The following is a 20,956-nucleotide window of genomic DNA, read 5'->3' as shown; positions in this document are numbered from 1 at the left end:
TCATTCACCGGAAGCGCCGCGCTTGGCGGCTAACTCTGAGATTTCGAAAAGCGAGAGGGACTGGAACTCAGCAGCGCGCGGAGAAAGACGCCACCGCGCCGGAAGGACGACAATTGCGAGCGCGCGACAGATGCTTCGGCGGCGGCATGGGCCAGATCACGCGCGGCGCTCCCTCTGTCTTCCTCCTCCCTCCTCTGCTACGTCACGCCCCCCCCCGCCCCCCATTAATAACTCTAGAGTAAATCAGTTGAAGAGTGATTGATTTTTGGTTACCTTTTAGGGAGACAGCAGGTCTTCTCCTTCCCCAACACAGAGCACACGGGAGGACTGGCGACACACTACGGGGCTTTAGCCACAAGGAGGTCTTGGCGGTTGTTGGCTTCAGTTAGGGTTCCAGACTCTTTCCCCCAGCTCTTAATTGTCTTTTTTTTTTAAAGTAAGTTTCTAGTCCCTTTGGTTAAGGAGACGTAAGAGCAAACACGCCGGCAGTATTTCTGTATAGCTGTTCAGTAAAAAGCAAACCTACTCACACCTTGCAGTTTTCCAGCCAATGAGGGCAAAAGCACTGCACTTGAATGCATACGTGGTTCCCCCCCCCTCTCCATTTTGACAATGAAAGATCATGCCATGATAAATGTCTTAGTCGTTGGTGGGTTATGTCTCTTAGATGTGGAACTCTTCGTTATTTTTGCTACTACAGAGGAATGTGGTGACATTTCCAGCATAAAAATGTGGAATTGTGACTTCTGCCCCAGCACCTGCATTATTCCAAGGGTGATATATGTTACCTTGGCAAATGCGTGTTTCCATTCCTGTATGTGCTGAGGTAATGCAGGCTGGGGGATGACTGCATGGGAAAATATATGGAAAGGAGTGAGGTGAACATAATAGCAGAGACCACCGTGATGGTAAATTGCCCCCAATGCCATATCTAAATGGGGGGGGGGGGAAGCAAACTGCCGAATAGATTCTAAACCGTCTGGAAAAAATGAAAACTAGCAAATCGCCAGGGCCAGACGGCATCTATCCAAGAGTCATTAAAGAACTCAAATATGAAATTGCCAACCTCCTTGCAAAAATATATCTTATTCCTACAATCAGGCTCTGGACTAAATAAAGTGTGCTGTCCAGTCAGTTTCGACTCCTGGCAACCACAGAGCCCTGTGATTGCCTTTGGTAGAATATAGGAGGGATGACACCAAACTATTTAGTTTTAATTTGCAGATGACACCAAACTATTTAGTTAGTGAAATCCAAAACAGATTCTGGGGAGCTCCAAAAGGATCTGTCCAAACTGGGTGAGTGGTTGACAAAATGGCAAATGTGGTTCAGTTTGTAAAGGAGGTTTGTAAACCTTTTGGAGGGAGGCTCCACAAGCGGGTTTACCGCTGCCGTGCCGCCGGGATCAGGTGGTACACACATGGTACATACCTGGTGGTACACACACAAACGCAACACCAGGCTGGGTTTCCTTAGTCTGGTTTTGCATGCATTCCAACAAAGCACATAAAGCAGCACTATGTTTGAGAGGCACATGAGAGTGGGCTAGTTACGCTAAAGTACTCTCCAACTCAAGACATGGTAATAGATGGACTGATCTACCAAGATCTTGGCACTACCAAGAGACTGTTTCCAGGTTCTTTGAGAAGATGGGAGTCATAGATTGGTGCATGAGGGGTTTTAAAGATGCAGCTCCTGATGGCATCAACTCTTAGCACCAACAACAGGCAAACCCTATTGGCCACTAGGGGCTTTAGGGGTAGAGATAGCCAGTAAGGGCATTCCCCCTCTGACCCTGCTTTCTCTGCTCTGATTCCCCTTTGTTAGACTCATAGTCTCAAGTTTCAGTCTCTCACCTGAGGGACAGATTTCTTTCTTCTCCCCTTCCTCTTCCTTTATGTAGCTAGCCATGAGGCATGATGCATCTTAATCTAACTCTGATGGATCTCCTAGACAAACTGTTTTATTTATAACTCTTAATCCATGTTTTCAGACAGTATTAGCAGTGCTCCCTTACCTGTGCACTTCCACTGTAGCTGAGGCAGATAAAGAAATTTCCCCTCCAAAGCTCTTTAACAAAACACACACATTTTGGTATGTTCTTATTCAATTCCTTGCATACAACATTCTGTTTGCTCCTGCCATACAATTAGCATTTCCCTGAGGCCTGCATAATTGAGCACTGATCGACTTCCTGAACCATTGTAGCCAATGAAGCATCTTGTCAGACTTATTACATGTTCATGCCTTACTCAATTAAGATGAGTAAGCCTCAGTGGGGCTTATCTGGGCATCAGATTACTAAGTCCAGCCTCTCTCTATAGCAAGCTTTTTCTCCTAGTCTACTCCAAGCATCTTTTCAGCTTTTCCAATAGCAGAGAGTGAACTCTAGGGGTCTAGGCCTTCTGGGATCTAGAACTTAAGAACAGCCCTGCTGGATCAGGCCCAAGGCTCATCTAGCCCAGCATACTGTTCCACACAGTGGCCCACCAGTTGCAGCTGGAAGCCACAGGCAGGAATTGAGGGCATGCCCTCTCTCCAGCTGTTACTCCCCTGCAACTGGTACTCAGAGGCATCCTGCCTCTGAGGCTGGAGGTGGCCTATAGCCCTCCGACTAGTAGCTGTTGATAGACCTTTCTTCCATGAAGTTATCCAAACCCCTCTTAAAGCCATCCAGGTTGTTGGCTAGCACCACATCTTGTGGCAGAGAATTCCACAAGTTGATTATGCATTGTGTGAAAAAGTACCTCCGTTTACTAGTCTTAAATTTCCTGGCAATCAATTTCATGGGATGACCCCTGGTTCTAGTATTATGTGACGGAAAAAAAACTCCTCTCTATCCACTTTCTCCACATCATGCATGATTTTATAGACCTCTATCATGTCTCCCCGCAGTTGTTTCTTTTCTAAACTAAAAAGCCTCAGGTGTTGTAGCCTTGCTTCATAAGAAAGGTGTTCTAGGCCCCTGATCATCTTGGTTGCCCTCTTCTGCACCTTTTCCAGTTTTACAATGTCCTTTTTTAGATGTGGTGACCAGAATTGTACACAGTACTCCAGGTGTGGCTGCACCATCATTTTGTATAAGGGCATTATCATATTAGCAGTTTTATTATCAACCCCCTTCCAGATGATCCCTAGCATGGAATTGGCCTTTTTCACAGCTGTTGCACATTGAATTGACACTTTCAATGAGCTGTCCACCACGACCCCAAGATCCCTCTCCTGGTCAGTCACCGACAGCTCAGATCCCATCAGTGTATACTTGAAGCTGGGGTTTTTCGTCCCCATGTGCATCACTTTACACTTTACAAATTGAACCACATTTGCCATTTTGTCGCCCAATCACCCAGTTTTGGAGAGAGATGTTTTGAAGATTGTGAAATCTCCAGATAGTTTGGTATCATCCCTAAATAGTTTGGCACCATCTGTAGTAGTATGTTTATTGCGGTCACAGACCAGATTAACAAACAATAACAATTAATAACATTAATAAGAAAATTCAAAAATTTCAAAAGTTTACAAAATCACAAACTGTTCAAATTGCTCTCGCAGTCTCCCAGTATTCACTGATGTTGTGGACTTCAGCATGATGAAACCAGGGTCCTTTATCTGTTCACTGTGCCCTTCTGAAGTCACCTCATCAAAAGTTCTGTAGCAGCTCAACGGTTTGTTGGCTTGTTTGTTTGTTTGTTTGTTTTAATGGAGGCTCAGATTTTTGTAATGTTGCAGCTTGGAACATTTTTTTGCATCATCTGGCACCTGTTTAGCAATTTGACAATTTGAGGGGGAGGAAAAAGAAATATACACATTTCTGTATTTGTTGACAGTTTAGGAATAAAATGCTCTTGCCTTTCTGTGCAAATCTTGACTTTGCATGCACAGCCCACCTTTTTTCTGCTACAGGATGAGTGGGGAATTCTGCGGATAGTTTGGGCTTCCAAAGCTTTGGTACGTCAGAGAGCATTGTTTTCTAGGCTGATGGAATCTCCGCAGTAGAACTGGAACTGGTTTAAAATAAGAAAGGGGCTCTGTCTCAGTCATACTATATAAAGGTTCTTGGGATCTGACATCAAGCTTTGTGTCTGTCTTTCTTCAGCTAGAATGGAAGAATCTCACTTCAACTCCTCTCTGTATTTCTGGACAGCAGTGCCCACCGTCTCAGGACAGGTGAGGATTATCTAGCTCCTAACATGCTTCATACAGTGTTTTGCCCTGCCTAGTATTCTAAAAACACTCTTTCTTATGCTCTCACTCTAGATTGACAACAGTATGTTCATTAACAAGATGAAGGAGCAACTGTTGCCCTCGGAGAAGGGCTGTGGCCTGGCTCCCCCGCACTATCCTACGCTGCTGACAGTACCCACTTCTGTGGCTCTGCCCACCAACATCTCTATGGATTCTGACACCAAGCCAGAACAGCTCACCCCACACAGCCAGGCATCTGTGACGCAGAACATCACTGTAGTGCCTGTGCAGTCTGCTGGGCTCATGACAACAGGTGAGAGGCTTTGGAGAGTGCCATAGGGAGTGTCAGTGGAGGGGTACATCTCAAGGAAAGAGGGTCTGGGGTATCCTTGTTTCCAGGACATAGGAAGCTGCCATATACCGAGTCAGATCATTGGTCTATCTAGCTCAGTATTGTCTTCACAGACTGGCAGCGGCTTCTCCAAGGCTGCAGGCAGGAATCTCTCTCAGCCCTATCTCAGAGAAGCCCAGGAGGGAACTTGAAACCTTCTGCAAATCCCTGCACTTGCAGCCTACCTGGAGTTTGATGGGTACCAAGACTGAGGCGGCTTTTCCAAGGTTGCAGGCAGGAATCTCTCTCAGCTCTATCTTGGAGAAGCCAGGGAGGGAACTTGGAACCTTCTGCTCTTCCCAGAGTGGCTCCATCCCCTGAGGGGAATCTCTTACAGTGCTTACACTTTTAGTGTAAGTTTTTTTTAGTCTCCCTTTCATATGCAACCAGGGCTGACCCTGCTTAGCTAAGGGGACAAGTCATGCTTGCTACCACAAGACCAGCTCCCATTCCTTAAAATCTTGTCCTATCTTGGAGAAGCCAGGGAGGGAACTTGAAACCTTCTGCTCTTCCCAGAGCGGCTCCATCCCCTGAGGGGAATATCTTCCAGTGCTCACACATCAAGTCTCCCTTTCATATGCAACCAGGGCTGACCCTACTTAGCTAAGGGGACAAGTCATGCTTGCTACCACAAGACCAACTCTCCTCTGCTCAACATAATTAATCAATGTCTCACAAAAGAAGGAAGTTCTAGCCAAGTATGTAGGCTTGGATGCTGCTGTACCATAAAATCTCTGTGCTCTCTACCCAAATGCCTCCCAGTGTTCCAATCCTCTTTTCCCAGAATTCATGGACTGATCTGTTTTTATGTGGCTCAGGATTTTAAGGGGTGTTTTTTCCTTCCCCAAGGATCTTGGAAGGTGAATGGCTATCTGATTTCTGATCTTTCCCTTTTCTTTCACTGCAGGTCCTGGCCTAGTCATCACGTCTCCCTCTGGGTCGCTGGTAACCACAGCCTCTTCTGTGCAAACCTTTCCCATCTCGGCCCCCATGATTGTTTCAGCACTTCCCCCTGGCTCCCAGGCAGCTCTCCAAGTCGTACCTGACCTTTCCAAGAAAGGGGCTGTTGCCCTTTCAGACAGTGGCGCAGCCAGTGGTGCCGGGGGTATAACCCCCAAAGCTCCCAGAGGTCGAAAAAAGAAACGGCTGCAGGAGCGGTGGAGAGCGAGTGCTCTCCTCACCTCATTAAAAAAAAAATCATATGTCAGCCACGCCTGACTGACTGCGGCGCTCTTGGGGGGGGGGGATCCCCTTAATGCACTGTGCACTCACACGGAGCTCCAGGGGATGGGGTGACCCGGCTCAGAGCTACTGGCAGCAGCCGGTACTCATCTGGTCGGGCAATCCGCTGCCTGCCCAAGGAAAGGAAACTGCTCATCTGCAGTCTGTAAGCTCTTCGGGGTTTCCTCCCTGCAAACCCTATTGCCATTTCTCACTGCTCATGAGAAACAGCTCATAGTCCTTTTTGTCAGGGAGAGTTGGATGCACCTTTGGTTGTCCTCAGACATCTCAGTTGGCTTTGGCTCATCAATTCCAAAGTCTAACAGTAACTCATGCAGCCATGTGGCTTCTGGACATTCTTGGCCAGCTGATATGTACTCTGCTTCTGTGGATGAAAGTGCAACAATTGACTGCTTGTGGTTAGTCCGACTGATGGCTCCTCCTCCAGAGAAAAACAAATTTCCACTTGTGGACTTACAATCTGTTCTGTCTTAAGAAGAAGACCCATTTACATCGTATTGACTTACTTCCAGCAGGTAGTTCCACAAGAACTACCTTTTTGTGTAGAGATTCTATCTTCTGCAGCTTTCCTCCAGTTTTTAGCTTCACATGTCAGCAGTCTTTCAACGTCTTCCCATCTGCAGGGTCCCTGGGTCCCTTTCTGGCCACGTAGACCAGTGATCGAGAAGGGGGAAAAACAAAAGAAGATGAAATCTACCCTCCTGAGCTCTCTAACTGGGTTATGGGCCAGTATTTGGTTTGGAGAGACTCTGGGTGATGAATCATCCATCCCTCTTGGAATTTCTTTCAGCAGGGTTACTTTGACCAGGGCCTATGTTCTGAGAACAATTCACTTTTTGATATGTGTTTGTGGGTATTTAGCTCAGCTAGCTACCCCATCCCTATTCTGCAATTACTCTAAAAAATGAAGGGCTAGTAAATAGGAAGAGAAACTCAAGAGGATCAAATCCCTCCAAAACACTTGGGGTTATTTAAAGCTACAGTGATAGACACACAACTTTATTTATTTATTTATTTATTTATTTAATTTTATTACATTTATACACCGCCCAAAATGCAAGTCTCTGGGCGGTTTAGAACAGAACAATAAAAACAGATAAAAAGGTTAAAACATTACAAAAATTAAAATGTAAAATGTTAAAACTATTAAAAACACAATTAAAACAATATCTAATTAAAAGCCTGGGTGAACAAATGCATCGTGACTGCATTTTTAAAAGTTGTAAGAGATGGGGAGGCTCTTATTTCAGTAGGAAGTGTGTTCCAAAGCCTCGAGGCAGCAACAGAGAAGGCCTGTCCCTGAGTAGCCACCAGATGAGCTGGTGGCAACTGCAGATGAACCTCTCCAGATGATCTCAGTGGGTGGTGTGGTTCATAGTGAAGAAGGCATTCTCTTAAATACCCAAGGCCCCAGCTGTTTAGAGTTTTATAGGTTATTACCAAGACCTTGCATTTTGCCTGGAAACTTATCGGCAACCAGCGTAGATCTTTTAAGATAGGAGTGATATAGTCTCTCCTAGTTGACCCGGAGACCAACCTGGCTGCCGCATTCTGGACCAACTGCAGTTTCCGGACTACGTACAAAGGCAGCCCCACATAGAGCACATTGCAATAATCAAGTCTGGAGGTGACCAGCAGATGTACTACTGTTCTGAGGTCATTTATCTCAAGAAATGGACTCAGCTGGCGTATCAGCTGAAGCTGATAAAAGGCACCTCTGGTCACTGCCTCAACCTGGGACACCAGGGAGACGTTTGTATCTAGAAGTACCCTCAGACTGTGTACCTGTTCCTTCTGGGGAAGTGTGACCCCATCCAGAACTGGCAGATCAAAATCATCTCCCAAATTCCAACCCTGCACAATAAATACCTCCGTCTTATCTGGATTCAGCCTCAGCCTGTTACCTCTCATCCAGCCCATCACTGCCTCCAGGCAGGCATTTAGGGAGGTTATGCCTTGTCCTGATGATGTTGACAGGGAGAAAAAGATGAAAAACTAGAATATACTGTATACCACAAATTAGGAAACGTACCATCAAGTCCAAGATGATGCTTACATGGTTGACAGACAGAATCAAGGAGAGCATAAAAGCCAAGAAGATTTTCTTCAGAAAATATATGGAAACTAGTTATTTTTGGCCCGTTAAATTAACGGGCGCTAGGGGAGTTGTGCACTCCGGGCCCCCTGTCGTCATTCCTCCTCCCGCCACCGCCAGCCTCCATGCAACGGCTGGTCTCCCCGGCCGGGCAAGGCCCCCCCACCGCCGGCCTCCCCTTTCTGGCTTTCCGCCTCCCTGGCTGGCCTCCGTTGGCGCTGCGGCCGCCGGCTCGTGTCTGCTGCCGAAGTGGCTGCCGGCTCACCTCCGGCGACTTCCCCTTCTGGCCCCCTCCTGGTTCCCACATGTCGGCCTCCCCCCGTCCGGCTGTGGCTCGAGGCCGCGGCTTCGCCGCCGCCTTGGCCAGCTTCCCCCTCTGCCTCTTTCCCCCGCCCGGCTTTGCGGCGGCCGCTTCTCCTCGGCCGCCGCTTCTCCCCGCTCATCATGGCCGCCGTGTCTGGGCGGCCGTATCTTTCTCGCCCATTCTGGGCATGCGCGGAGCGCATGCCCAGAACGGGCGAGAAAGACACGGGCGGCACGGGATCACACTCTACCATATTATTATAGAGGATATGCCCAAATGAGGAGCTCGGCTCACCAGGCTTTGCCTCTTCTATGAAGTGCAGATTCTTGAGAGGAAGCACTTAGTGCGGAGTCTTGCATTTCGTTGTCATTCAGTAGGCTCCTGACAAGTTGGTAGTCATTTTTGAAAAGATGTGGTGGGAACTGTGGCGCTTTGGAAGGGCTATGTGGTAGTTCCTCAAGGGCTTTTGGCCTGGAGGATTCAGGCAGTATGAGCATGGGCTCTAAGCTGCTTGCCCTTGTTTGAGATTGGCCAAAGGGTCTCTTCAGAATAGGGGACAACAGTACCTTGTTCTTCTGAGGATGCATTTATATGGCCATAGGGACATGAGTTCTCTGATGCCCGCCTCTGGAAGTTGAGTCACTGTTTCAGGGCAGTGTCATGCCAACCATCATATTATGCCCTGCCTATAAGCTTGCAAGATAACACCACTCACTGTTGGAGACAGAAGGCTGGAAGAGCAGAACCCTTAGTCGGATCCAGGAAGGCAATTATCTTGCTCCCCCTTAATGGCAACTCAAGCTCACTGCCTGCCTACTTAGCAGGGTCACCTCTGCTTTTGTACATCTCTACTTTCTCTAGAGATGATAACTTGGACCAGAGACTCACCTTAAAATCCCTGTTCAGCTATGAAGCCCACTGGGTGACTTTGGGCTAGTCCTCCGGAGGAAGAAAACCTTAGGATATAATCCATTCTCTCTCAGCCTAACTAATCTCATGAAGTGCTGTGAGGATTAAGTGTGTGTGTGTGTGTGTGTGTGTGTGTGTGTGTGTGTGTGTGTGTGGTGGGGGGAGCCTGTGCATGTCATCCTGAGCTCCATGTCGTGGTGTAGTGGTTAGAGTGCTGGACTAGGACCTAGGAGACCCGAGTTCAAATCCCCATTCAGCCATGAGACTTGCTGGGTGATTCTGGGCCAGTCACCTCTCTCTCAGCCTAACCTACTTCACAGGGTTGTTGTGAGGAGAAACCTAAGTATGTAGTACACCACTCTGGGCTCCTTGGAGGAACAGCGGGATATAAAATGTAAATAATAATTATTATTATTAATAATAATGTCGGAAAGTGATTGTGGGTAAGTGTGTATATAATTTTTGCGTACATTCAGGAAATGTTACAGGTATGAAAAAGCAACCTTTCTGTACGTTTGAATTAAATTCTATGAAGCAGGGGCAAATAGCCACAATAAGCAAGGATGAAAAGAAGTTGATGGTGTGTTTTACATAAAAGACAAATGAAGGGGTAATGGAAGTCTTCAGTGTAATGAATGAGGTAGGGAAGGTAGTGTTGACATTTTGCTTGCTTTTCTTTTATAATAATCAGTGTGTGCGCACAGTCAATGAAATCTGAAGGAGAAAATGATAGAGGCAAATGCTTTTTAATAAAATGCATGTTTATCTTGTGACAAGTGAGGCAAACAGGAATGAAGAAACCAAAAAGAGAGGGAGGGAGAGAGAGAGAGATTAGATATTTTTGTATGAATAATGATCTATCAATATTTAGATGGGAGAAAAATTGCAAAGGAAATGGCCCTTTCTGAGCACAAGAATGATGGGTATTAAGAAGGAATTTTCCCATGGGCTTATTTCCATAGCTGTCATCAATATTCCAGAGCTGTCAGCTTTCACTATAACAAATGCATAACAGAATACAATTACATACATTTCAGCTTAAAAGAAAACCACTGATATGTTTTAACTGCACAAAATAACCACGAGAGCCCCTGTATATAGTATTAATATATGTAGTGAAAGAAAAAATCTTCAGCTGAATTGATTATTTGAATCGATACAAGTTTTATCATTGAAAATCTGCTGCTCAGAATCAGCTGATTAATGTAATAGAGCTCGTTGGTTTAACATTTGCAGACTAATAAACAATGAGGCTGAGTATGAATAAGTTTCACCAAGAAAGGGTAAAAATGTAGACATTTATCAGTGTCTTTATAGCTGCATGTTATATAATTGAAGCACATCATCTAGGATCATTCTCATAAAAGATACTGGGAAGGTTTAAACATAAAATGTTGCTTAAAATTGATTTAAAAGAGAAATGTGTTAAGATATTCACAGGAGCACTTTTGAGGACAAACTCCACCTATTTTGCTATATCATTGGGCCAGTCAATGTAATAATTAAAGGGACTGTACTTGGAGTTATTCCCATAGAAGAATATATTTGGAAAACTTTAGGCCAGAATTTCTCATCTTTGTGATTTTTTTCAGGAAAAAATCCTGTGAACAAGATGATACCTCTTTGTCACATATATTTTCTGAAAAATCCCCTTGGGGGCATATCTGCACCATAAATTTATATTAGTTTTATACCACTTTGACTGTCATGGCTCTCAAAAGCAACTTGGGAATTGTAATTTGGTGAGGGTGCTGCTGAGAAAATCTTTGTTAGAGATCCCATTCCCTAGCTGTTCTCCCACAGAACTACAGTTTCCAGAGTTCCCAGCCTGGTGAAAGGAAATGAGTAACAAACTGGTTTAAATGTGTGGTGAAGATTTGGATTAGAAATTGAAAGTAGTGTTACCAGATTATCAGTTTGGAATCCCTGAAGTCTCAAGTTTCTTGACTTTTGTTCCAAAGTTTAATACTGAGGTGCAGATTTTCCCCTAATTCCCTTTTATTTACTCTCTCCTCCTACTTCCTTTTCTCCACCCTACCTGCTGTATTGAAGGGTGAAAGTGCCTTTTCCACTCCACTCCTCCCCAGCAGAACTACCGGAGGAGGAAAGCAGCCTGCAATCCATTTAGGACCAAACCACATGTCACACTAATAACATGCTTGACCTTGACATACTGAGCAAGTTCAGACATCATATGGAATCGCGATTTATTTCATCTAATTGTGGCTAGTTTGTATGCCTGAACCTATGCCAGTCAACAACCTTGGTTTATTTCAGGCAGTCAAGCAATAATCCGAACCCAAGATCTAAAATTAGTTTGTTTGTCCTAACCATGGACTTATGTGATGTCTGAACCGGCAGTCATGGTTTAATCTGTATGTTTCAGTAGCTCTGCCCTTTCAGTGTTCTTGCATAAAGAGAGGCAAGTCTAGGTTATGGGAAGTAAGAAGGCAGAAGCTGAACATTATATGGTGAAACAAAGCAAGATATGGTGATTAACTATGGTGCCAATCCAGGTCTGGCAAATAAACCTTAGTTACAATAAACAACGGTTCTGCCTAATGTCTGAACCTGTCCAATTCTGAGCTGAATGGCAGCTATGTGGGGGCCCCAATCCAGATTGTTCCTCTGACGGCAATTTGACCCAGGAGGAAGCCTCCCATTGGCATCAATGAAAACTTTCCTCCCATCTGGACTGGCACCATAACAGCGGCAAAAGTTTAAAGCAACCAGGCATCATATCACCAGCTGCTACTAGCGTCCAGGAAAAGAGAAGCTGTAGAGATTAATACTTTCTCAGCCAAAGACCTGCCTACTGCTAGATTAAGGTAAAACTCAGCACTAGTTAGTTAGTTAATGTTTTTGTATTTTCTTTTGAATTCCTGTGTGCCTTTATTTACTACCAGTTTCCTCTATTTTCCCCAATTCCTTATTCTGTGTGCAACCCTTGTTATATAAATAATAAAGTTATAGTGGCTTCAGTCTGATTTTAACAGGTTCTGGAGGGTTACTTGCAAGACTCTTCCCCATGTGACTCGTAAGGCCATTCACTAATCTTGAGTTATTTCCTGAATAATGTATTGTTATTTAGAGCTGGGTGATTTGGACTCCAGCTGTACAGTGCCTGTACGTCCCAAGCCAGACAGTTCTAGATTGTTGAAGCCATCTCTAAGCCTGGTCAGTGGCTTTAGATCAGTCTTCAACTGGTGGCAGCCTACCTCGAAGGTACGGTGTGCTCCTAGTTTGGGATCAGAGCAATCTTTCTACTTAGGGTAGATCCTAGGAAAGCATAGAGTAAACCCCCATTTCATCACAATCATCATAAATACCTGTTTTATGTTGCTGTAAACTGCCCCAAGGCTAAAAGTCTGGGGCAGTGTACACATTTGATGATGGATGGATGGATGGATGGATGGATGGATGGATGGATGGGTGAATGAATGAATAAATAAATCCCTCTCCCTTTTGCTGGTCTATGACCATAATAAACTCTATCTATCTATCTATCTATCTATCTATCTATCTATCTCCCCTTGCCATGATCACAATCCAGACCAATCCTCCAGACTGCCATTTAGCCCAGTTTGCAGGGGGTGGGGGTGGGGGTGAGTGCAACAGGTCCCTGGCTGGAAGTCTGAGTGGGCAAGGCCTGCCTCCTAGCGGCTTTCCTCTTCCTCCTCCTCCCCACTCAGCATGCTTTGTGCTCGCCCTGCCTCGTGTTGTGAACTATACCTGGTTTCGCACTCTGTACATGCTCAGAGGGAAAGAGGCAAAGCCACATCATACACAAACTGAGTTGGTTCTTGGAGATGATGACCACGTAGGATCTGGGCGTGCAAACAGAGATAGAGAGAGACACACTCAGAAAGTTCAATGGGCGTTATTATAAAGAGTTGCTCATTAGGATAAAATAATCCACATTAAAAACATGTTTCCGATTCAAGGTGTAGTGTAATGTGCCTAACATATGTGTGTACATTAAATCTTCCTAAAGCCTAATACAATTCAGATACAGGCAGAAAAAGAGGCGGGGGAGGTAGGCTGAGGGCTGGCATGGTTTGGGGGGAGATTCAGGAATTAGTAGGGGGACAAGGGGAAGGGAGCAGGAGAAGGGGAAGGGATGAAGGAATTCCAGGCTTGTAGGAGCAGCATATTTACCCAGGACCAGAGACTTGAGAACGGTGAATCTCGTCAGCTGAAGGAGTGAGGCGCTTGGCTGGAGACAGGAGTTGTTGCAGTTGCTTCAGATCATGGCTGAGAGCTGGAGCACCATGGCTGGGGAGTAGTGATGAGTCCAAACCGGTTCGGAGGCCATTGTAAAGGCTTCCGAACTTTCCGGACCTGGCCAGTTCAGTTCGGGTGGAGGGGGGTAGCTTTAAGGGCGGGGAGGGTTTACTTACCCCTCCCACCGCTTTGCCCCCTCCAGCGCCCGTATTTCCTGTAGAAATTGGGGCGGCAGGATACTTCCCCGCCGCCCCTTCTGGCTGCTCAATGCCACCCACCTCCAGGACGGGGTGGGTGCGCGCGCGGGGTGGGTGCGCCGCCGCCCAGCAGCCACTGAAAAAAGCTCCAGAGAGGACGCGCTGTCGCCGACATGCCGCGGCGCCCAGGCAACCCTCACTTCCGGCTTCCATGCGACTTCCCCCCCACATACAGAGTGGCAGCATGAAGGCAGCCACTCTGTATGTGGGGGGGAAGTCGCATGTTGGCCGGAAGTGAGGGTTGCCTGGGCGCGGTGCGTCGGCGACGGCGCGTCCTCTCTGGAGCTTTTTTCAGTGGCTGCTGGGCGGCGGCGGCGGCTCAGGATGGGGGAGCCGCCGGGCGGTGAGGCGCCGGAGCAGAGGCCGGCTCGGTGCTGTGCCGGCTTCTGTTCCGGTTTAATACCATTGTATTGGCAGCAGTAAACCGTGAGTCCCTCAGCAGCATTGCAAAGTGAAGCCGCCCGCGCGCCCACCCCGTCCTGGAGGCGGGCGGCATTGAGCAGCCAGAAGGGGCGGCGGGGAGGTATCCTGCCGCCCCAATTTCTACAGGAAACACGGGCGCTGGAGGGGGCAAAGCGGCGGGAGGGGTAAGTAAACCCTCCCTGCCCTTAAAGGGAGACCCCCCTTCGGTGCTGGTCCAGACCGCTCCGGACCATGCACATCCCTACTGGGGAGTCTTGACTTCTCACTGCGCAGTAGAAGTCACAGACATGTAGGGTGTATGCCCGTAGGCACAAGACTGCTCACTCTCTGTCTAGTCGCCTCATGTATTTTCCTTTGATCTGTTCAGAGATCTATTCAAATCTCATCTTTTCCTGGGTTCCCCAGAAGGGGTGACAAAGCTGTTACTTTCTGGACAATGTCTTTTAATTATTCAGGATATTGGCCAGTTCAGAGAAATCTGAATCTCATCTTCTGCAAACTGTGCACTTGGAAGGGAGCGGGAGGAGGAGCAAGTGTTAGTAGAAAGACTAAATCTACAGGTGTTCTCCTAGGGTGGAATTTCTATAGACAGCAACTGAACGATCCCCTGTGGGCATAGCAGGGCCATCATTGACAATGATTAGCATAGATTTCTTGCACAGACGTTATCTGATAGTGAGTTACATTTTAGCATATTGATTAGCACAGGCCCGGCCCTTTGTGTTTTCTTAAGTATCCAGTTCACAATGCAATGCTGGAATGCGCCTCTCCCTTTGCAGAGCAGGCAGTTCACCCAGAGTTCAGGTGTGATTTCATTTCTTAATATAAAATGAAATCAGACACAGGCCTATATTCCAGGCCTATATTCCACAAACTTCTGAGTGGTGCATTACACTTGCTCCACTCTGTTACTGCTACAGCTGCTCAGTCAGGAGCAGAGGTGCACCTAGGTAATTTTGGAGCCTGGACCTAAAGGCCCTTAGAGCCCCCACCACCACCACTGCAAATTAAGCATAACCCGCACACACACACACACACACACACACACACCCCGTAACACACACAGTATTTTTAACACGTGGGATCCTGAGAGCACAAACAGCAACTGAACTCACAAGAATGCAAGAATATAAAACAGGTATATTTATGCAAATATGCATGAGCAGAAACATTTTAACCTATTTCTATCCTATGTATTTATTCCCTGACACCACCATCTGTCTCTAAAGCAGAGGTCATGCACTACTGCTCGGGGCAGCGGCGTGGCAACCACACCACCTGGGACAGCCTAAAGAGGATTTGGGAGGCCCCAGGGGGTGTGGACTGGAGGCCCTGGACTTCTGCCCAGTGGGAAAAGCACCCCTGGGCAGGAACCTCCATCCTGGTTTCTCCAGTGCCTTGAACCAAGACAGGAAGCAGAGGTGCACCTAGGGAATTTTGAAGCCTGGACCATCATGCTCGTCCAGGTGACCACACCACTCAGGACAGATTAAAAAGAATTTGGGGGCCCCCAGGGGCTGTGGAAGCCCTGGACTTTGGCCCAGAAGTCCAGGGCTAAGAGCGCCTCTGACAGGAAGTAAGTGCTGCGTGTGATGGTAGGGTTGGCTGCACTTGGGGCCTGATTAGTTGTGAAGGGAAATCCTCACAGTGCTGTTAAAAGCTGCCTCTCAGGGAGTTTAGTTGCCCCTGAAGATGGCAGGGCCTGCACTGCTGAGGGGCGGGAGGCAGCGGCAATAGAGGAAGGGCAGGCGTTGGGCAGGCTTTGAGCTCCTCAGCTGTCTCCCCAAACCAGTGCAGGTTAGTCATTTGCTGGCCATCTGCGTGGGCTGGTCATTCAACCCGGTGAATGAACAGCTTGTACAGCTCAAGTTAAAGTCGGATGCTATACTTGATCTTAGCCAAAAGGCCAAGAAGACTTTCTTATCTCAGAAAGTCTAAGATAGATAGCAACCCTTGCTGCTTACCTTAACGCAGCTTGAGGTTCTCCAATGGTCACAGAAGAGCCTTCACCTTGGCCCGCTTTGGTGCCCACCCCTTGGCTGTACTGGATGGAAGATACAGGCAGATCCCTTTCCCGGAACGCCTGGGCCCATGCAACACCAGGCAAGTCAAAACTACAGATCATGTCCTTCTTCATTTCCCATTCTACAGAGACTCCCACAATACCATCATTCTCCCACAACTGGCTAGGTTACCTGGCCACCCTGATTAATTCTAAACCTCCATATTACTCTCAACCCTTCTACAACACACAAATTGCCAAGTTCTGTGCAGCTGTATGCAAAATTTGCTGGACTCTGGCCGCCAGTAAATAATACCTAGACCTGGTGCAGCACAGAGAGCCCCGCCTATAATCTATGGAACTTTTTACAATTTTATAGTTTTCAATTTTGATGTTACAATAACCTTTTAAACTCTATGGCCTTTTTACTTATAGATTTTAGTTATCACACTATTTTAACAGTTTTAACCTATACAGTTTAATCTCTTTTAATTGGTAAACCTTTTAGTCTCCTATAGTGTTATACTGTAACTGCTGATTCATGGTGCTTACAGTTTCTGTGCTCCAGTTGCCTTATGATGGCCTGTAGCGGATTACAAGCCTTTGCAAGCGCACGTGAGGGGAAGAAAAATGCTGAATCATCCCTCTTGCGCTTCCCTAGCAAGGCTTTTCCCTAAACATTCCTGTATCTCTTGTAGTTTCAAAAATAGTTGCCGCCACCGCTCCTCTTTATCTCAAAGTTTGACCCTCCCTGGGCTTGGGGTGGAAATCCCAGGGAAACTCTCCTTCTTTTGCTATGGGAAAAATACTCAAAAATCCTCCACGTGCAAGCTTCCACGTGGTGAGAAAACTGGTAGACTGCTGACCATCTGAGGCCTGTGTGCACCAAAATGAGATCCCCTTCCAGCCCCCCATTTCTTGAGTCAAAAATCTACTCAGAGAGGCTTGTAAAACAAAGGGGGGGGGGAGAGGAAAAAAAACTTTATTCAAATGCTACAGACTGCTTCGGTCTGAGGCTCCCTCAGCTTTTAGTTACAGGTAAAAATACTCAGTGGTTACAAGAATACTTGAAAAAGCACCCCAGTTGCAAGGAACAGGGATGTAGAAAAATACAAAAGTACCTTACAAAAAAGCTTACAGAGTTTTTTGCAACACCCTGGATGGATGGGTGCAGGCTAGCGTTTCTTAGCTTAGTTACATTACAGGTAAACAATCCTAGAACAGTTTCAGGGATATACATAATGCACACAAAAGAAAATTGAAAGTCTAATGCACAGTTTGACTAAACAAACTTTTCCGTAGACTAACTTCCAGAAGCCAAAGCTTTAGCTTCCTTCTTGAACTCACCAAACCATAGTAGAGGATTCAAGTTTCCTACCCTCCTGGCTTTCAAGGAACTGCAGAGATCTCCTTGAAGCCTTCCTCCTTGGCCACATGTGCTCAGCTGCTTCACCTCCAGCCTAGCTTCTTCTAATAAAGAAACTCTTCTTCTTCTCCAATGGCTGTCTTGGTCCCACCTACCTGGTGTGCTGATTGGCTGATCCCTGGAGTTCACCAGCCTGTCAGTCAGGACAGGGTTCACTTCTGGTTAATTATTTAGGGGAGAGAAGGGGCTGGTTGCTACACGGCCAAAGATTGTAATGCAGCCTTTATAAACCTTATAGGTTCTAACCATTTAGCAATTTTATAGCCTTCTTACAGTTCATACTCCCTCAATTTTAGTAGCCTTCAACAGCTGCCAATGTTATATTTTCTTGCCTTATGCTGGTCAAAGATCATAATGATTAATTCATTGAGTTAAAGTTGGGGTTCTGCACTTCTTAGCTGGTGGGTGAGGGCACCAAAGTCAAACTTTGTCTAGTGTGCCAAAACCCTGCCAGCTTGTTATTAATGTGTCATTTGATCTTTAGACAAACTGAGTTGGAAAGAAAGGAAAGGAAGTTCTTTCCTTTTTACTCTACAGCTGCTGAGGTGGTGGGAGTGATATGCAAGTAGAACTCTCCTCTGCATAATAAACCTCCTCTGGTTGGGGCATCAACCAGCAGTAAAGCAGAGAAAGCTCACCCTCATGTCCAGCCTTCCAACCTGTTCTCCTCTCTCAGTCATTCTCTTGCTTGAGACTTGCTGGCCATACGAGGAACTGCATCTTGTGCTGCTCAAGGCAACAGCTGCATTGTGCAACCCTGAATTTTCATATATTTGTGTATAAAAGAACAGAAAGCCTTTTAGAATCTTTGCATGTCTAGCAACACTGTGTACAAATGATATTTGCACTGATATTTAATACTGATAAATAACTTCCATCTAGTCTACTTTCATGCAATAACTGAATCAGAAGAACGAATGTTGAATATTCAGAGTGCCTACCCCCTCCTGCCACAGCTGCTATTTACAGAAGAAAAAAATCCAGCATGTTGGGGCCAATAACAGCATTAACATAACAGTTTGGCCATTAATGTGGGGCAATAATGGGACAAGAGAGACCATAGCATATTGGCGAAATTCCTCCAAGTGCAGCACATTTCTAGCAACAGCTGTGATTCATGATTTCAGGTCAATGAAATCACTAGCATGCTCAAGTCCAGTGAGCATGCATAGCAACTTTCTGTTGGATTTGTTGCAATCTCTCCAAACAGCAATAAAGTGTGGGACCAGCAAATCTTTCACACAGCTCTCAGGCGTGATCTTATTCACTGCACGAATGTTCCTGCAAGCTTCCGTGCTCCTTCCAAGCATGGTCTTAAGGATATAGGAAGCTGCCTTGTACTGAGCCAGACCATTCATCCATCTACTGCAGCATTGTCTACACTGACTGGCAGCAGCTCTCCAAGGTTTCAGGCAGGAGCCTTTCCCAGCCCTACCCGGAGATGTGGCCAGAGACTGAACCTGGGACCTTCTGCATGCAAGGCAGATGTTCTACCTCTGAGCTACAGCCCCATCCCTCTGACCGTCTACACATGCTGAGCGGGGACTTCATGCTATTTTGCAGCTCTATTGAACCTGCTTCACAGTTCCAAGAAGAATCCACCCCTTTTCATTACTATTTTTGGTGGCAACTGTGGGAAAAGGAGGGTTCTTATCTGAATGCAAGTGCTGGTTGGCAGGTGGCACTGTGAACGTTGCTTGAGGTCCCTGCTCAATGTGTGTACAAAGGGCAAGATTGCACTAGAAAGGAGCATGGAAGCTTGCAGGAGCATCTATATGGTGATTAAGGTTATTGTCAAGGAGCTGCATGCATGATGGTCACATGTGCCATGTGATGAGACATGATGGCCATGTGGTCATCCACATGGTGCATGAGGAGAGCTGGTCTTGTGGTAGCAAGCATGACTTGTCCCCTTAGTTAAGCAGGGTCCACCCTGATCGCATATGAATGGGAGACTGCATGTGTGAGCACGGTAAGATATTTCCCTTAGAGGATGGAGCTGCCGCTATGGGAAGAGGAGAGCTGGTCTTGTGGTAGCAAGCATGACTTCTCTCCATAGCTAAGCAGAGTCTGTCCTGGTTGCATCTGAATGGGAGACTAGAAGTGTGAGCACGGAAGATATTCCCCTCAGGGGATGAAGCCGCTCTGGGAAGAGCATCTAAGTTCCAAGTTCCCTCCCTGGCTTCTCCAGGATAGGGCTGAGAGAGATTCCTGCCTGCAACCTTGGAGCAGCCGCAGTCAGTCTGTGAAGACAATACTGAGCTAGATAGACCAATGTTCTGACTCAATATATGGCAGCTTCCTCTGTTCCTATGTTCCTAAGAGCATCCAATTCCAAGTTCCCTCCATGGCTTCTCCAAGATAGGGCTGGGAGAAATTCCTGCCTCTAACCTTGGAGAAGCTGTCGCCAGTTTGTGTAGAAGACAATACTGAGCTAGATGGACCTATGGTCTGACTCAGTATATGGCAGCTTCCTATGTTCCTATGATGGGAGAAAGCCTCCATCACTGTGAAGCAAGAGCATCACAGCATCTGATGGACCTGCCACCCGCCAATCCCCTAATCCTGTCTAGCACAGGAGAAAAGGACACTTTGCACCCCACCTACCCAGTGAGGATGGTAATGGAAAACCCTTTGAACTACGGACAGGTGCCAGCCTCACAGTTGCTTTTACCCACCAGGGCATCTCACCTCCTCATTGGCTGAGGAGCTGTGGCCTACCTCTGTGTTTTATAGCTGCTTCCCTCACAAACACAAAGTAATCTTTTAAAAAGTGAAGGAAGAACTTATTCAGCAACAACTCCTCCTTTTTTTCTCCTTCTTTCCCTCCCCTTTTCTTTCTGACTCCACCACCACACTTTCTATAGGATCCACACTGGGACAAACTTCTGATCAACAAAACATAAAAGATACTGAATTGAATACAAGGCTCTGATTGGTGGAAGGGACTTACTGCCCTTCCAGGGGCTTTACCTAAGAAACTCTTTACAAGTTGTGTGTTGCCTGTGTTAAAGGTCAGCTTTTTTCCATCTACTGGCTGGACCATCCTTCACCAAGATTTGTAAGTGCTGTGCTTTAGACTTTAGAATGTGTTAGAAATGACTGTTGCTTTATTTTCCTGATGCCTACCTGCTCCTCCTGCATTCTACCAAAGATAACCACAGGGCTCTGTGGTCGCCAGGAGTCAAAATCAACTTGACGGCACATTTGACGGCACATTTTACCCCTTCCCCACCTTGGTTCATGTAGATTAATAAACCCTTAACAAAAACAATCTCACCTCTTGCGTGTGTTGTTCAGAGGCTCTGGAGTTGCAGCTTCTCACAAGCTGACCGCTCGGTTGAGCTACTTAAAGGGAACTTAACTGAAGGGGTGAACTAAGCCCAGCTCCTGCTCTGCGAAGACCGAGGGGATCCTCCAAAGGTTGGTTCAGACCCAAACTTGAGTTCTTTCTAGAAGCAGAGAGTGGTGGCAGTGACTACCAGACACTGCACAGGG

General features: G+C 46.6%; 1 protein-coding gene across 5 annotated transcripts; it reads left to right on the top strand.

Moving 5' to 3' along the window:
* The first annotated feature begins 1 nt into the window (after nucleotide 1).
* LOC128342838 (zinc finger protein 384-like) lies at nucleotides 2-20,683 on the top strand. Of its 5 annotated transcripts, none has more exons than XM_053290861.1 (5): nucleotides 2-436; nucleotides 3,553-3,665; nucleotides 4,097-4,167; nucleotides 4,258-4,498; nucleotides 20,326-20,683. In XM_053290861.1, exons 3-5 carry the CDS (start codon nucleotides 4,102-4,104, stop codon nucleotides 20,391-20,393), a joined length of 375 nt encoding a protein of 124 aa, XP_053146836.1. In that variant the 5' UTR covers nucleotides 2-436; nucleotides 3,553-3,665; nucleotides 4,097-4,101; the 3' UTR covers nucleotides 20,394-20,683. The 5 variants fall into 5 exon arrangements, with proteins under 5 accessions (XP_053146836.1, XP_053146834.1, XP_053146835.1 ...); XM_053290859.1 differs by lacking the exon at nucleotides 20,326-20,683 and adding an exon at nucleotides 5,484-8,009 and having other exon boundaries at nucleotides 3-436; nucleotides 4,101-4,167; XM_053290856.1 differs by lacking the exon at nucleotides 20,326-20,683 and adding an exon at nucleotides 5,484-8,009 and having other exon boundaries at nucleotides 4-436.
* The last annotated feature ends 273 nt before the right edge of the window (nucleotides 20,684-20,956 follow it).

Source organism: Hemicordylus capensis, chromosome 2 (assembly GCF_027244095.1).
Source record: "Hemicordylus capensis ecotype Gifberg chromosome 2, rHemCap1.1.pri, whole genome shotgun sequence".
In the NCBI taxonomy this organism is placed as follows: domain Eukaryota; kingdom Metazoa; phylum Chordata; class Lepidosauria; order Squamata; family Cordylidae; genus Hemicordylus; species Hemicordylus capensis.
The sequence above is the reverse complement of the archived record's forward strand: the minus strand, read 5'-3'. Positions and strand labels throughout refer to the sequence as shown.